This window comes from Cynocephalus volans, chromosome 2 (assembly GCF_027409185.1).
Source record: "Cynocephalus volans isolate mCynVol1 chromosome 2, mCynVol1.pri, whole genome shotgun sequence".
Lineage (NCBI taxonomy): Eukaryota > Metazoa > Chordata > Mammalia > Dermoptera > Cynocephalidae > Cynocephalus > Cynocephalus volans.
In genome coordinates, this window is record NC_084461.1 from 59,454,123 (window position 1) to 59,472,463 (window position 18,341).

The 18,341-nt window shown below is 39.2% G+C and overlaps 1 protein-coding gene across 2 annotated transcripts in view; it reads left to right on the forward strand.

Moving 5' to 3' along the window:
• Nucleotides 1-4,121: 4,121 nt before the first annotated feature.
• Nucleotides 4,122-18,341, forward strand: part of OCLN (occludin) — a 38,676-nt gene continuing 24,456 nt past the window's right edge. Inside the window, exons 1-3 of one of the 2 annotated variants that reach the window (XM_063087425.1) lie at nucleotides 4,122-4,171; nucleotides 12,392-13,061; nucleotides 16,096-16,257. In XM_063087425.1, the coding sequence (XP_062943495.1) occupies nucleotides 4,122-4,171; nucleotides 12,392-13,061; nucleotides 16,096-16,257 (882 nt within the window). The remainder of the gene's footprint in view (nucleotides 4,172-12,391; nucleotides 13,062-16,095; nucleotides 16,258-18,341) is intronic. The other variant, XM_063087426.1, reaches the window with a different exon arrangement.

An 18,341-nucleotide genomic window follows, 5' to 3' on the forward strand; every position in this document is an offset into this window, starting at 1 on the left:
TATTTTTCAAGGCTGCCATTGTGGTCCTTCTAATGTTGAGTTCTCCAGGCCAAACATTTCCTGTTTTCCCAATCATTTAAGATATGGTTTTTCTAGATCCTTAACAATTTTAGTCACCCTCCTGGAAAGGCACCTAGTTTAGAACATGATGTACAAATTTCAGGTTTTGATTTTTAATTTTTATAACTGTATCATTCCTACATCTGAGCACTATTTCTGTGAATACTTCCTAAGTTTGGAATAGCTTGTCGACTTTTGCTGAAATTCTTACTAAAGAAATGTACTTTTAAAAATGAACAGCTATTAAGCCAGGTCTCCTTTATCCTATACTTATTGATTTTTTAAAATTGAGTTTACATTTTTTAAATGATTTATTCATGCCACCAATATTTGAAAATGGATACAATATGCCTAAGTGCTTAAGCACTGAAATTTCTCACTTTCAGGATAACCACCTTCTTGTGAATGTATTTGTTAATTTTCTTTACTTATCCTAGCCCAGACGTCAGGATCATTTTCTCCCCCCACCCCCTACCCCAAACCCCAGAGGAGCGCACAGAGGCTCTAAGAAGAGGCTCTGAGAAGATGAGGAACTTGTGTCAGGTTGTGAGCTAGTAAATGTGGGCTTGTACAACCGCTTGGTTTGTTTTAATCCATCTTTCTGACCTTAGGGAGATCTTGCTCAGAGTTAATGGACCCCTACTCTGGATTAGTTATCCTTTCCAGTGTTTGGTCAGCTGCAGATCTGGTTGAGCTTGTCCCCTTCACTTTGTCTGGTGTCACCACTAAAGATCTCCGTCCAGGTGGACATAAACGGTCCATTCTTTCATGCTAATTAGGTGTCATTATTCAGCCCCTTGGAATCCGACCAACCACACCAGGATGTACTCAAGATTCCCAGGATTCTTTCTCCTTACATTCCCTTCATCTACCGGTCTGGTAACTTTCTCAGAAAAGGAAATGAAGTTGGTGTGGTATGACTTGTTCTTAATGAGCTTTCTGAAATTATTTGATTCATAGTTTAAAATGTCTGGTGTTAGGGGAGACATGACATCTAAACTCTGAATCTAGAAAATGCAGTTTGAAAAGGGATTTTGTTTGTATTTCTAAACAACTTCAGCCTGAGTCTGGATTTAGAGTTTTTAGAAACTCCCATGAGCCTGGAATTTGGAGGATAGTCTTGAATGAGGGAATCGTAGTATCCTCGGTCAATATTTGTCATTATTTGACATTCAGCTTCAGAAATAGGGTCCCACATTTAGTATGAGGGGTCTTCAGAAAGTTAATGGAAAGATTCTTTTTTTTCTCTTTTTCCATGAACTTTTTGAAGTAAGTGTTTTTAAGTTCAGTTTTTCTTAATGTTCCTTTCTGAACATCAATTAGGAAGGCACTTCATGTGGACATTTACCCTTTCATAATACCATAACATTTGGGCATAAATTACTCATTTATATGTGTGTTTTACCACTATTAGAATAGAGAAAAATTGACATGGATGCTGGTGACAGGGCTGTGTACACTTGTGATTGGTGCACTTTATGTTATATTTCAATAAAGTGTTTTTTAGAAAAGAATGAAGAGAAATTGTCTTCCCTCACTGTATTAGGAACATTATACTAATTGTGTTGGTGTTACTAACATTCAATATATTTCCTTCTTTGAGGTTTTATCTAATATACAATTGGGCAGTGTTTTATTCTGAGAGATTTGTAATTGACTGTCCTTAAGGATGTGGAAGAGAGTTGCCTTTTGTTTTATTTTTTTCTAAGTAATAGACTTTACTTTTATAGCAGTTTTACATTACAGAGAAATTGAGTGGGAAGTACAGATAGCTCTCATACCCCCCGCTATTAATTTTAAAGAATTTCAGTTGATTTACTGTTCCTAACATAGTAATGTACAATTGCACAGACCTTACTTGAAAAGGAAAAAATATCAGACACTTTAATATACTCGGATTATAGATCTTGCTCAAGTGTCATTCAGGGGTAATGCCTTGTAAAGTTAATCTGATATTTTTCCATTACCTTCAACCTGAAAACACAAGAGGTTTTGCAGGCAAAAATATCCATGGTCCAATCTGATTTGTGTAATCATTCAACAAATATTTGCACATCTACCATGTGCCAGGCATTGTTTTAATCAGTTAACAAAAATGGCAAAAATTTCTGTTTACGTGGAGTTTACCTTCTAGTGGATCTCAAAATTCCCTTCTTTACTGATCACTGGTGTAACCTGGAAAGAATTTATTTCTGGTTCAGTATACTTAACAGGAGAGAAGCGTAGTGTTGTAGCTAATGTGGTGACCTTGCCAGTGTCTCCAGTCCTGGATTTTCTAGAATATACCTCAGACTTTTTAGGTTTGGGGCTTGTGTGTTTAGCACATGTCACTGAGATAAGACTGGTGAGTTTTTTTTTCCTGAAGAGCTCTTAGTGCCCATGGATCCATCTATGGACCTAGACAGATGACTTCCAGCTTAATTGTCTCGTGGACATTAATACCAGATATCAGCTCTGTACAAAAGCTAGTATATCCCAAATGGAATTCATTTTTCTAAAGCTGTAATAGTGGAAAGCTCATGAGATCTGGGTTCAGGGTACATCTTCAGTGACTCATTATTCACATCCCTTTCTCATGTATTTATTTTTTGCTCTGCATCTGCAATGAAGTGAGGATTGTAAAGTGCTTGGCATGTGGGTGGGTAGCTGCTGAATGTTAGTTTCCTTCCCCTCTCCTAGGGTCTAAGCTAGTCCTTCACTGGCACCTCACACTGGGTTTGCTGCTGTGGACTCCATGTGTTCCTTTCTACTCTGTCCACTTGTCCTATATATATAATTTTTTTTTTTTTTTGGTGGCTGGCTGGTACAGTGATTGAACCCTGGACCTTGGTGTCATCAGCACCATGCCCTAACCAACTGAGCTAATTGGCCAGCCCTGTCCACCTTGTCCTTCAAGTCAAACTTCTATACCTCCCTGTTGAGAATCATGAACTGGCTCCCTATTTCCTGCCTGAATGAGATGAGAAACTCCCAGTAGACTTTCAAAGCCCTCCATATTCTCGCCATAGCCTTATTTTAAGAGACAACACCATTCCAACATATCCCTGCTGCTCTCCTCACTGTCCCCTGAACCAGCTATATGCATATCAGCACCCAACCAGCTTGGATGCCATTCCTTCATTGCAGGACCCAGCTTCTGGCTCTTCATCTTGAAGTCACCCCTGGTCACCCCCAGGCTGCACTTCTTCATGTAGTTGATGCCTGTACCAGCTAGCCAAAAAGAACCAAAAACCAAAACAAACAAATACTTGTTGATGGAGTGAAATTGCCTCTCAGATGTTTAGGAATTTGTGCTCTGAGGAATTTTAGAACAAAATCATCCAGCTTTTCTCTTAGAAAAGGACTCTTTAATACAATGTGTATTCAGTGGTTTTCCCCTTTTGTAAAAATTATGCTCAATTTTGAAGACTTGGAAAAGGAGATAAGGGAAAAATATCCACAGTTCCACTATTGAGAGATACATTTTGTAATAATTTTTATGATAAAGGCATACTTTTTAACCAATTAGATTATGCTGTAGTTAACATTGAGGGGTTAGATGCTGCTATATAGGCACTGTCATATGCATTCTCATTTTCTGTGAACTTTCAAAAGTAATATGAAATAATTTATTTTGAAAAATTTTATTTTTTTCTTTATACATCTTTTTTCTTTGAAGTGACTACTTTAAAAATATCATTTTTACCTATGCTCTAAAATGATAATTTGTGAAATGATGATTGCTGTAACTTAGAATTTCAAGTTTAAAGAGTATTTGTATGCCAGGGATGTGCAGACGTGGGTAGCTGCTATGAGGAATACCAGGCAGACTCATTCCTGTGCTTAATGATTTACTGTGCTCCACGTGCAGTTTATCAAAATGGCATTGGAAAGGACAAGAGAAATAACTGTGGAGTTAGTGGCTACTTGGAGATTGGTAGCACTCATTTTCTTAGTGGTGCAAGGAAACCTTGAGCTCAGTTGTAATGCTGTTACCCTACTTTTGTTGCTTAGATTGGCCTATCTTGGGAGCTTACCAGGTATTGCTCCTCCTGAAGATCAGGTGACCGTTGACGTCAGCCATGTCATCGAGGCCTTTTGAAAGTCCACCTCCTTACAGGCCTGATGAATTGTAAGTAAATAACTCTTTCAGTGTTTTTCTTTTCTTTGTTTTTTTTTTAAAGACTGTTACATGTAAAAAATATGTATGGTTGAAACTTTCATCTATTAAGTGTTTATTTGCTTTTAAAAATAACATGTGCACTTGTAAATTTAAATTGTACCAAAGGTATGCAGTGAAAAGTGAATTTCCATGTTACTCCTCACTTCCAAGATGACAGCTTTTCTCTGGGAGGCAGCTGCTTTACCTGTGTCTAGTGTTTGCTTCAAGGGGTTGTCTAGGTTTATATTTGTATATTTATTCCTTTTTGTTTTTCACAAATGGTATGAAGCTTCCATATTAATACCTTGTTTAAATGGCCGTTGACAACATACTGTCAAGTTTTTAAGATAACAGCTTTACTTATAATTCATACATCATATAGTTTACCCATTTAGAATGGACAGTTCAGTGGTTTTTAGCATATTCACAGTTGTATAGCTATCACCACAGTTAATTTTAGAACATTTTCATCACCCTCTAATGAAACCTACCGTCCCAGTTTCCCCAGACCTAGGCAGCCACCAATCTACTTTTATGTCTCTATAGACTTGTATATTCTGGATATTTAATATAAAATGGGATCATATAATATGTGGCGTCTTGTAACTGGTTTCTTTCACTTAACAAAATGTTTTCCATATTGTCAATTTTAAGAGTGGTTTCTGCCGTTATGTAAAACAAGCAAAGTTAAGGGATCTTGGGGTCCTTTGTCATTTGGGGATTTATTAGTGAATTCTTAAATTTTAAATTTACTATCAACATTGACAGGAATTTCCTCTTTTAAGTAGTTTGTAGCTTTAACTCTTTGATAAGTGTTGTTGGGAAAATAGAATAATCAGACCCCATTGCCTTAGGTCCAGTTGGGGGTGGTGTGGCCCATTCTTTGTAAACGAGTTGTGTGTGGGTGGAGTTAGTGTGCCTGCCAGGCTCTGCCACCTTGGCTGGCATTGACTGCCTTGGGTGTCTGCCCCATGCAGCCATGTTCTCCAACCTGTGGCTCCAAGGACCTTTTTGCTGGTCACCTAGCTCATAGACCTGTGTGTGAGAGGTCTGGTGATCCAGCCTGGCATGTGAGGGGTCTGGGGACCCAGCCTGGTATGTGAAGGGTTTGTGACCCAGTCTGGACAATGGGCTTGAGGGGTCTGTGAGCTCTAGACCCAGCTCTAGCTCGACAAGTATACTGGGGTATAATGTGGGAAAAAACAAACTCAGGTTCTCCTACTATACTGCCACAACACAATGCAGAACACTTCTGTGACCTCTGGTCAATAAAATGTTTGGGAATTTCTCCCCACCAGCAACCAAACAATCTGGTCTATACCAGACACCAGCTGAGAGTCCTCCAGTTCAATTCAATTCTGACACTGTCTACCTGGAGATAGCATCAGATCACAGGTTGGGGGCTCAGTGCCATAAGACTTCCCCACCCCCTACTCCCTTGCACTTCACACGCCAATAGCAAGAACAGTTTATGGCCTGTGTTTCTGACTTAGGCTATAAGTCAGGATTCCCATGTTCCCCTCCTGGGGTTCAATTAATTCATTAGAACAGCTCACAGAACTCAGGGAAACAATTACCTTTACTGGTTTATTGTAAGGGATATTACAAAGGATACCAGTGAACAGCAGATGAAGAGATGGATACGGCAGGGAATGTGGGAAGGGACATGGAGCTTCCATGCCCTCTCTGGTTATGCCACCCTGTAGGAATATCCATGTGTTCAGCTATCCGGAAGCTCTCTGAACCCAGTTCTTTTGGGTTTTTATGGAGGCTTCATTATATAGGCATGATTGATTAAATCAATGGCCATTGGTAATCAACTTAACCTTCAGCCCCTCCCCCTTCCCAGAGGTTGAGGGGTGGGGATGAAAAGTCTCAACCCTCTAATCATGCCTTGGTCTTTCGTGTGATCATCCTAAAGCTACTTATGGGCTGCCAGCCACCAGTCAAACTCATTAGCATACGAAAGACACTAGTTTGGAGGTTCCAAGGATTTTAGGAGTTGTGTGCCAGGAAAGGGAGAAGACCAAATATATATTTCACAATATCCCAGGGGGGTCACATTTCAATTATGTAGAGTCCTTAACTGGTACCTGAACATGATAGGGACACAGTTGTTTATTGACATTGTCCTTAAAATATACTGGAGAATACAGTAATTGAGTAGTGCTCCATTAATCTGATACGTATTTTGTGTTGCTTTTGTAAACAATGGTGAACTATGACATATATATAGAAAAGGGCACAGAACGTGTATATTAAATGAGGAATAAAGACAAAGCAAACATCCTTGCATTTATCACCCAGGTCAAGAAATAGAACACCTCCAAGTCCTTCCCTGTGTCCTCTTGTTTTCCCTAGTAGGGTCATCACTTGCTTTCTAAAATTATTTCAGTACCTTTACATCCTAAACAATTCAGTTTAATTTTACTTGTTTTTGAACTTTATTTTTTTTATTTTTTATTTTTTTAAATTTTATTTTGTCGATATACATTGTAGCTGATTATTGCTCCCCATCACCAAAACCTCCCTCCCTTTTCCCTCCCCCCCCCAACAATGTCCTTTCTGTTTGCTTGTCGTATCAACTTCAAATAATTGTGGTTGTTATATCTTCTTCCCCCCCCCCCCCGGTTTGTGTGTGTGTGTGTGTGTGTGTGTGTGAATTTATATATTAATTTTTAGCTCCCTCCAATAAGTGAGAACATGTGGTATTTCTCTTTCTGTGCCTGACTTGTTTCACTTAATATAATTCTCTCAAGGTCCATCCATGTTGTTGCAAATGGCAGTATTTCATTCGTTTTTATAGCTGAGTAGTATTCCATTGTGTAGATGTACCACATTTTCCGTATCCACTCATCTGATGATGGGCATTTGGGCTGGTTCCAACTCTTGGCTATTGTAAAGAGTGCTGCGATGAACATTGGGGAACAGGTATACCTTCGACTTGATGATTTCCATTCCTCTGGGTATATTTCCAACAGTGGGATGGCTGGGTCGTATGGTAGATCTATTTGCAATTGTTTAAGGAACCTCCATACCATTTTCCATAGAGGCTGCACCATTTTGCAGTCCCACCAACAGTGTATGAGAGTTCCTTTTTCTCCGCAGCCTCGCCAGCATTTATCGTTCATAGTCTTTTGGATTTTAGCCATCCTAACTGGGGTTAGATGGTATCTCAATGTGGTTTTGATTTGCATTTCCCGGTTGCTGAGTGATGTTGAGCATTTTTTCATATGTCCGTTGGCCATTTGTATATCTTCCTTAGAGAAATGCCTACTTAGCTCTTTTGCCCATTTTTTAATTGGGTTGCTTGTATTCTTCTTGTAAAGTTGTTTGAGTTCCTTATATATTCTGGATATTAACCCTTTGTCAGATGTATATTTTGCAAATATTTTCTCCCACTCTGTTGGTTGTCTTTTAACTCTTTTAATTGTTTCTTTTGCTGTGCAGAAGCTTTTTAGTTTGATATAATCCCATTTGTTTATTTTTCCTTTGGTTGCCCGTGCTTTTGGGGTCGTATTCATGAAGTCTGTGCCCAGTCCTATTTCCTGAAGTGTTTCTCCTATGTTTTCTTTAAGAAGTTTTATTGTCTCAGGGTGTATATTTAAATCCTTAATCCATTTTGAGTTGATTTTAGTATACGGTGAGAGGTATGGATCTAGTTTCATTCTCCTGCATATCGATATCCAGTTATCCCAGCACCACTTGCTGAAGAGGCAGTCCCTTCCCCAGTGAATAGGCTTGGTGCCTTTGTCAAAGATCAGATGGCAGTAAGTGTGTGGGTTGATTTCTGGATTCTCTATTCTATTCCATTGGTCAGTGTGTCTGTTTTTATGCCAGTACCATACTGTTTTGGTTATTATAGCTTTGTAGTATGGCTTAAAGTCAGGTAGTGTTATGCCTCCAGCTTTATTTTTTTTGCTGAGCATTGCTTTGGCTATTCGTGGTCTTTTATTGTTCCATATAAATGTCTGAATAGTTTTTTCCATTTCTGAGAAAAATGTCTTTGGAATTTTGATGGGGATTGCGTTGAATTTGTATATCACTTTGGGTAGTATGGACATTTTCACTATGTTGATTCTTCCAATCCAAGAGCATGGAATATCTTTCCATCTTCTTGTATCCTCTCTAATTTCTCTCAGCAGTGGTTTGTAGTTCTCATTATAGAGATTTTTCACCTCCTTGGTTAACTCAATTCCTAAGTATTTTATTTTTTTTGGTGGCTATTGTAAATGGGCAGGCTTTCTTGATTTCTCCTTCTGCATGTTCACTATTGGAGAAAAGAAATGCTACTGATTTTTGTGTGTTGATTTTGTATCCTGCTACTGTGCTGAAATCATTTATCAATTCCAAGAGTTTTTTTGTAGAGGTTTTAGGCTGTTCGATATATAGGATCATGTCATCTGCAAACAGGGACAGTTTGACTTCATCTTTTCCAATCTGGATGCCCTTTATTTCCTTCTCTTCTCTGATTGCTCTGGCTAGTACTTCCAACACTATGTTGAATAGGAGTGGTGAGAGTGGGCATCCTTGTCTAGTTCCTGTTCTTAAAGGAAAAGCTTTCAGCTTTTCCCCATTCAGGATGATATTGGCAGTGGGTTTGGCATATGTGGCTTTAATTATGTTGAGATACTTTCCCTCTATACCTAACTTATAGAGGGTCTTTGTCATGAATGAGTGTTGAATTTTATCAAATGCTTTTTCAGCATCTATAGAGATGATCATATGGTCCTTGTGTTTGAGTTTATTAATATGGTGTATCACATTTATTGATTTGCGTATGTTGTTTTTGAACCTTATATGAATGTAATAATGCTGTATATATTTTTTCTGTCTTATTTCTTTCAGCATTACCTATAAGATTTATCCATGTAGCTGCATGTACAGTTTATCATTTTTTGCTTCATAGCACTATAGAAATATAAAGTGAGCCATATATGTAACTTTACATTTTCTTGTAACCGCATTAAAAATAAAAGGAGAAATTTATTTTAATAATATATTTCACTTAATTCAGTGTATCTAAAATATTGATTCAACATGTGATTGGTATAAGAAATGATTAATGAGGACTTCCAATCAAGATGGAGGAATAGATGGTCCCCAGGGTCACCCTCTCCCACAAATCAACCAATCTACAACTATTAAAAAGCAATGACAGCCAAGCTGGGCCCACTAGAGCTCAGGGGAAGAGGAGAAACCTACAGAGTTCATGAAGGCAGGAAAAGCCACAATTAGAGAAAGAAAGGACTGCCTTGACCACTTCAAGGCTGGCCCTGGTGAGCGTAAAGAAAGAGCCACTGCTGTGCCCTTTGTATGAAGTTGCTTGGAGGCGGCAGGGGAGGAGAGGGCCTTGGTGGCCCCCAGGACAGCAAGATGACTAACAGGGTTCCTGTGGACCCACATAGGAGTGAGGGGCCACAGACAACTGAAAAAAGGAGCCACTCAGAGGCCAGAGGGTCATCGCAAGGGACCAGCACATGGCCCGTCCCATAGAAAGTGTTTGGAGTGCAGGTAGTTGGGGAGATGGCCCACTGGAGGAACACTGGGGCACAGCATGGACAGCTGATCTGCCCTCCAATCAGCGCAGGACCACTCAGTAGAGACTGGTTGGGAATATAGAATTGCAGGGGGTGCAGTTTTCTGAAAAGACTTGTGCGTAAACCATCTACACAACCCAGATGTACTGGACCTCACGAGACGTGGAAATGCTTACAGCATCAACAGTTAAAACCTGAGCTGCACAAAGAGCCTTCCCCAGGGAATTAGCAGCAAAGCAGCAACTTAGCTCAAGCACATAGTTCAAGTACTGGTTCCCACTGGAAGTTCTCCCAATTTAGAAGTAACCAAAGGGCAACAAATTAATACCAGTGTAGAGTTTAAGTGGTGGGAATAGCAAATAATCCAGGACAGAACTGAAAGAAAAATAAAAAGCCCATGGATCAGAGACAAAGTTCTGATATTAACCAGTAAAGGTCTAACACCACCAAACAACACCTAAAAAACCTCGCAGGACTGGAAGCCCAGCCCCCTGGGCTCCCAAGCCAGGGTGGGGAGGGTTGAGGGCTTCAGCCAGCTCCCCAGTTTCCACTCCCAACCCAGCGAGACCATGAGCCAGCACCATCGGAAGCACCCGGTCTCCCAAGCCAGGGTGGTTGAGGGCTGAGGGCCTCAACCACGCCCCACTGATATTTGCATCCAGCCCATCCAGGACCAAGCTGCCGTGGGAAGGCTCCTGGGCTCCCCTGCTGGAATGAGGGGGGGGTCCCACGGGTCTTGACCATGTCCCCCCTCTTTCTTCCTCCTCCCACTGTATCCTCCTCCTGTTTCCCTTCTCTCCCTCCCCTCCAACTGTTCCACAACATCTTAGAATGTAACAAAATAATAAAAATAAATAAAAAATATAAGTAAAAAATTTTTTTAAAGAAAAAAATGATTCATGATATACTTTACATTATTTTTTCATACTATAATTTTGAAAGCCACTGTGTATTTTACACATTTAACAGCACATCTCAGTTTGGACAAGCCACATTTCAAGTGCTTCACAGAGCCATGTGCCTGGTGGCTGCCACATGGCACTGCACAGCTTTGTAGCATTCCGCTGTATGGGTACATCACGGTTACCTATTCCACTGTATGTGGACATTTGGACTGTTTCTTGCTTTGGGTTATCATAAGCAATTCTGCTGTGTACTTTTACTGTTGACAGGAGTATGATTGGTACAGTCACTTTGGAAAACAGTTTGACATTGTCTAGTAGACCTGAAGATAAAAAAATTTGTGATCCAGAAATTCCATTCCTGGGTATAATATCCTAGAAAAATAAGTGCTTTTGTGTATCAGAATACATGTTCAAGGATATTCAGAGCTACATTGTTCATAGTACCCCCAAACAGAGACAACCCAAATATCTGAGTGGGTTGGATTGTAGAAATTTTATGCTTGACATTTTCAAAGACCAGCTTATCAGTGTTTTCTGTAGTTTTCCTGTTTCTTTTTTGTTTTCTTTCTCATATACTCAAATAATTTCTTTGAATTCTCGTGGTCAGTAGAGTAAGACATCTTGCTTGGGAGTGAGGAAGGTGGTGTGTAGAAATGATAGCAGAAACAGAAGGGGTCAGTTTATGAATCAAATTTTGCTTCCCCGGGGCCCATAGTTCTTAGATTCAGTGTGGCCACACATCAGTGTGTCTTGTCACAGCCTATTTATGATTAAATTATTGGGATTTGCAAAGTGTTTTTTTATAAAGGAGATTCAAGATCCCAGTTACCCTGATGAGCTCTCATCACATGTTTGGTTTACTTTGTACTTCTTGCCATAACTGTAACTATAGATCATGTAGTGATTTGCTTAATATCTTACTCCCTTGACAGAGACTAAACTTTGGAGTGAGACTGTCCTGTTTATTGTCATATTCCTACTATCTATTTTTTTTTTTTTTTTTTTGTCGTTTCTTACGCGACCGGCACTCAGCCAGTGAGTGCACCGGTCATTCCTATATAGGATCCGAACCTGCGGTGGGAGCGTCGCCGCGCTCCCAGCGCCGCACTCTACCGAGTGCGCCACGGGCTCGGCCTATATTCCTACTATCTAGCATGGTAGAACCCAGCACACATCAGCTTGGCAACTCCAGTAAATAGCTGTCAGATGAATGAATGAATGAATGACTGTGCTTTCTTAAGTAAGACAGTGATGCTTCCAGGAATTGCACATCACTCTGGATAGGCCACTGTAGACATTTTGTCTGAATGCACTGGTCTGGTGTGACACATAGGCAAAAAGATTGACACCATTGTTCTAAAACATGGCTCCCATTTCCACAGATTAAAAGTTAACTGGTATGGTGTGTTCCATCTTAAGAATATTAGACATTTCCCAGGTCATGCTAATATGGAGCAGATTTTGAGAACCTTTGCTCCACATGTTTCTAAGACCAGCAGCATCAGCATCATCTAAAAACTTGTCCTACCCCTGACTGCAGAATCAGCAGCTCTGGAGCTGAGGGTCAATCTGTTTTAACAACCCTCCAGGTGATTCTGATGCACAGATACCTTTTATGTTCACTGGGGCAGTAATAACAGTTTCATTTACCAGTGGTTTGTTTAAATTACTCCAAGTACTTTATATATTCTTTCTGTTTACCACCAAAAAGTGCTAACTTGTAATTGTTTTCATGTGCATTTCAGCAAACCAAATCATTATGCACCAAGCAACGACGTATATGGAGGAGAAATGCATGTTCGACCAATGCTGTCTCAGCCTGCATATTCTTTCTACCCAGAAGATGAAATTCTTCACTTCTACAAATGGACCTCTCCACCAGGAGTGATTCGGATTCTGTCTATGATCATTATTGTGATATGCATTGCCATATTTGCCTGTGTCGCCTCCACACTTGCCTGGGACAGAACCTATGGAACTACTTACCTGGGAAGTGGCTACCCTTATGGAGGAAGTGGCTTTGGTGGCTATGGCTATGGCTATGGCTATGGCTATGGTTATGGCTATGGAGGAGGCTACACGGATCCAAGAGCAGCAAAGGGCTTCATGTTGTCCATGGCTGCGTTTTGTTTTATTGCCACATTGGTGATATTTGTTACCAGTGTTATAAGGTCTGAAATGTCCAGAACAAGAAGATATTACTTGATTGTGATAATAGTGAGTGCAATCCTGGGCATCATGACGTTTATTGCCACAATTGTCTATATAATGGGAGTCAACCCAACTGCTCAGGCTTCAGGATCTGTATACGGTTCTCAAATATATGCTCTCTGCAACCAGTTCTATACATCTACAACTACTGGACTGTATGTGGATCAGTATTTGTACCACTACTGTGTGGTGGATCCCCAGGAGGTATGAGTAGTGTTTTAGTTTTTTCTCCCCTCCTTAGGTTATAGGCTCTCAACTTGGAATATGTATTAGAATCACTCTGAGAACTTCAAAATATTGACGTTAAGGCCCTACTTCTAATTAAATCAGAATCTAGGGTAGGGGCTGGGTGTCATTATTAAGATATAATTAACACACCATATAATTCACCAATTTAAAGAACAGTTCAGTGGTTTTTAGTATAGTCACAGAATTGTGCGACCGTCACCACAATCAATTTGAGAACATTTTCACTATCCTCCAAAAAAAACCAGTTGCTCCACATTTCCCTAACCCTCCCTAGCCCTAGGCAACCACTAATCCTACCTCTATAGATTTGCCTATTCTGTGGGTATTTCATACAAGCAGAATCACACAATATGCTGTCTTTTGTGATTGGCTTCTTTCCACATAGCATAATGTTTAAGGTTTATACAAGTTAGAGCATGTGCCAGTCCTTCATTTTTATTGCTAATATTCCACTGTATGGATGTACCACATTATATTTATCCATTAGTTGATGGACATTTGAACTGTTTCCACATTGGCTATTACGAATGATGCTATGAACATTTGTGTACAAGTTTTTTTGTGAACCTGTGTTTTAGTATCTCTTGAGTTGGGTATATTCCATCTAGGGGTGGAATTGCTGGGTCATATGGTGACTCTTTTTAACGTTTTGAGGAACTGCCAGACTTTTCCAAAGAGTTTGCACCATTTTGCATTCCTACCAGAAATATATAAGGGTTCTAATTTCTCCACATCTTTACCAATCCTTGTTATTGTCCCTCTGATTCTAGCCATGCTAAAGGGTGTGAAGTGGTTTTGATTTGCATTTCCTTTATAGCTAATGATGTTAAGCATCTTTTCATGTAGTTACTGGCCCTTTCTTTACCATCTTTGGAGAAATGATAATTTGCCCATTTTTTAATTGGGCTATTTTTCTTTTTATTATTGAGTTGTAAGAGTTCTTTATATATACTCATACTATGGATACAAGTCCCTTCTCAGATAAATGATTTGCAAATATTTTCTCTTTTGTCATTTGCTTTTCACTTTCTTGATGGTGTCCTTTTCATAAAGGTTTTTAGTTTAGATGTTCAGCTTATTTAATTTTTTGTTGCTTGTCCTTTTGGTGTCATATTTAAGAATGTTTTTGCCTCATTCAAGGTCAGAAAGATTTACTCCTATGTTTTCTTCTAAGAAGTTTTATAATTTTAGCTCTTACAGTTAGGTCTATGATCCATTTGAGTTAATTTTGGACATGGTGCAAAGAGGGAGTCCACAAATGTGAACATTTATTTCTGGACTCTCAGTTCTGTTCCACTAATTTATATTTCTATTCTTATGCCATGACCACACAATCTTCATTACTGTAGCTTTGTAGTGTTTGAAATCGTGGAGTGGGAGTACTCCAGCTTTGTTCTTAAACATTGTTTTGGCTAGATTCTGGGTTCCTTGCATTTCTGTATGAATTTTAGGACCAGCTTGTCAATTTCTGCAAAAAAGCCAGCTAGGACTTCGAAGGGTTGCATTGAATCTGTAGATCAATTGGAGGAGTATTGTCATCTTTACAGTGATGTGTTCTGATCAATGAACATAGAATGTCATTAGATTTATGTAGGTTGTCTTTAAGTCACTATTTAAAAAAAAATCTATCCAGGTGATTCAAATGTGCAGATGAGGTTGATAATCCTGTCTGCAGTAACCATGAGTCATCTTAATTATATTAACACCCAAGATGTTTCTGAGTTACTCATTTTTTTCTCCTTGTTTTTGTTTGTTTGTTTGTTTTTCTTTTTTCATCCTACACTGACTGAGGAATTCCCATTCTTTTTCCTGAATGAGTCACTCTTTCAGGGTTAGAACTTCTCCACTTAACTGTCTACCATTAGTTTGAAGACTGAATGTTTTTCCTGCTGATGTCGGTTTTCAGTGTTTGTTGTTACCATTCACAGGTATCCAGTGGTAAAAAGGGTTGGTACTCCTATCTTCCACATCCTCCACTCCTCTTGAAACCTGTATTCTTTGAAAAAGAATGTCACTGTTAGACAGCCAGGAGAGCCTCCTGTTACCCATTTGTAGACATCCAGGACTGAGGCCTGGTCCCTGCCTCCACTTCAAGTGTCTCCCTGGCCAGTGTACTGCTTATTATATCTATCAGACACACTGGGAGAACTGTCAAGAGTGGGAATTTTCTTTTTCACAGGGCCCTTTCTAATAAGTACACAAGACTACAAAACAGAGAAACTTGCCAGACTAAATGAATCATTAATCTGCTTGCTCTAATTTATAGCTTGGTTATATCCATGTCTTCGTTTATGGTAAGGCAGATCCTCTGTGGACTGAAATTTACATTCAGTGTAAAAGATTTGTCCAGCACATGTTATGAATAAGATTATAAGCGTGATTGGGTATTTTAAAGCAACTTCTGAGAACAACATTTTTCAAGCCCTTCAGAAGTATACCAATGATTGAATTAATTTACTGCTCATTCTTATCTGTTTATAAAGTGAACTAGTTTTCTAAAGCTCTAAAATGGAGTGATGATAATACCTAACTTTAAGCATGTTCTTAGGATTGAGTCAATTAGCGTATGTATGTATGTATGTATGTGTGTGTGTTCTGCTGGCCTTAGTCCAGTTGGTATGGATTAGGTTTTATGATATGTCTACAGTGTAACTTTTTGCTTCAGTTTTTTTGTTTGTTTTTTAAAAAAAGATAACTGGTAAGGGGATCTTAACCCTTGACTTGGTGTTGTCAGCACCACACTCTCCCAAGTGAGCTAACCGGCCATCCCTATATAGGGATCTGAACCTGCGGCCTTGATGTTATCAGCACTGCACTCTCCCAAGTGAGCCCCGGGCCGGCCCTTTGCTTCAGTTTTATATCAGTTAAACCACAGATATTTAGTAGGGCCTTAGGTAGATAAGGGTTTTAATAATTTGTAGAGGGATTTGGGAATTCGATTGAGTAAGCAGTTAATCTAATTATGCCAATATCTTTGATCCCCTTTTAGGCCATTGCCATTGTTCTGGGATTCCTGATTATTCTGGCTTTTGCTTTAATAATTTTCTATGCTGTGAAAACTCGAAGAAAGATGGACCGGTATGATAAGTCCAATATTTTGTGGGACAAGGAACACATTTATGATGAGCAGCCCCCTAATGTTGAAGAATGGGTAAGTATAAAAAAAAATAAAACCTTCAATCTTTTATTAAAAACCCCAGGTTTCTGCTGCTAAATTTTTAGTGCTTTGTTCAACTTTGTTCTTAGAATTATTGTTTGTGTGTGTTGCAAAAGTTGTTGCTTTGATTTTTACTTAGAATCTTAAGAAGGTGGAATAAGTGGAAATTATTTTACTACAAGGTAAAATGGACTTAGTGTATTTCCTTGAAAAGAAATGGCTTCTTAAAGGGATCATGCAGAAAGAACTTGGCCTTTGCAAAACAACTCCTTCCTTCCACTCCCTTTTATTTTGCTGCTCACCGTTTCAGAGGAAACACCATCGCCCAGGGTGTTGTCTTGGGTCAAGATTGGCAAGGGTGTTTTTGGAATGGTGGCAGGTGGCAGGTCTTTAAACTTTTTACATGGATAACAAGGTGGCAAACCACAATGACTAATTCTGTACTAACATTTATGTAAGAAATACTTTAGTGAGGTAAAGAGAGATTAGGGAAACTTGCTTTTTTGTATGTATTAATCTTACCAGGCTTCCTATATCATGTGATGTGCTGAAAGCCCAGAAAGTCCCTCTTTCTAAAAATCTCTCTCAAATGAATGTTACTAAACTGTCTTTAGAGATGTTTGGAGTGAGACTTTCTCAGAACTCCTGAGTTAGCATGCTGTTAGAAGCAGCCTCAGAAACTGCCATCACAGGTTTCTTTGACCAGATTGATTTCTTGCCATGAAGGTTAGTTGAGAATCCTGGACACTGGTTCTAGGATAGCTTGGTTTTGGCCAGTGGGAGTGGGGAGGGTTTATGATGGATGCTGCTGGGCAGGTCTAGGGGAATAACATAGGTAATCCTGAAGGCTCATTTGCTCTAGTATCCTATAGGTCTAATTATTTTATTTATTTATTTATTTATTTTTAAGGAAATCTAGAAACATAGGTGAAATTTTTTCTACGTAGTTAAGAAGCAAAAACAAAGCAGTCTTAGGAAAGCCAGAAAGCGTGTGGCATGTATTTACCACTGAGACAATAGTTCCTATGTCCCTGTTCCTAGTCCATTTTTCCCCCTATAAAATGTGAAGGTGTTAGGGAGTGCTTTTATTCGACCTTTAGGACTACCTCTAGATGGAATAGGACAGTCTATTGTGAACTATGAAGTAAATGTTTCACTGAGAGTTTCTGGGTGTGTCAGTTTTCACTGACTGTTGGATTTGTTTACTTAAGGTTTCAGGAGGCTTTAAAAAAAACCACCAGCTCAAGGGAAACCAATGCCAGTAAATATTAGAGTCCCAGTGAACTTCGGCCTCTCATCTGATATTACTGTCAGTGAAGGGTTAGTGAGTTCTGGGTGCTTTTGATAATTAGGCAAAAGATAGCCATAGTAACTTGGGAGTGATGATGATGATGAAGGGGAAAGGACTATTTATTTAACTTTTAAAAACACATTATTTTTATTAAACTTCCTCCCTGAATCGAAATGTGTTGTTTCACATGAGCTTCACTGTTTCTCTCTAATAACAAATATTTTTGTCCTATGAAATTTAAAGAGTCATCTGTTGAACAGCAGATGTATGATTTTGCCTAAACTAATATTTTATGTGATACTTAAGAACATGCAAATTCCTCCTTTCTCTTCTTCCCTACAGTTTCCCCAAGTGATATGCCTAATAAAGGCTATTTGATACAAGTTATTTGGAGGTGGTTTTAGCCACAGGTATTTTGCTTGTCCTTCTGTTCTCTCCTTAACTGCCCAAGATTGTGTTGCTGAACTCAATACCACATTCTCATGTAAGTTTGACAACCAGATGCAGCCTATTTCTGTTGTTTATCTGCTCTTACACATCTTTCTGCTTGAATGGGTTTCCCTCTGATAATGCAGCGGCTGCTGGAATTGAGTGACCCTGCATCTCCAGTGCCCAAAAGTGGAGTAGATAAGAGATTTTTCTTCCTTTTGGTCATTAGAAATTAATATCATCAAAATACTCTCCACTTAAAATAATGAAGAGAATCTAGAATAAACTACTTGTTTTGGGTAAAGATTAAAATTTGGCTTCTGATTGTGGAGAGCTAAGACAAGGTACTCCCTATAGA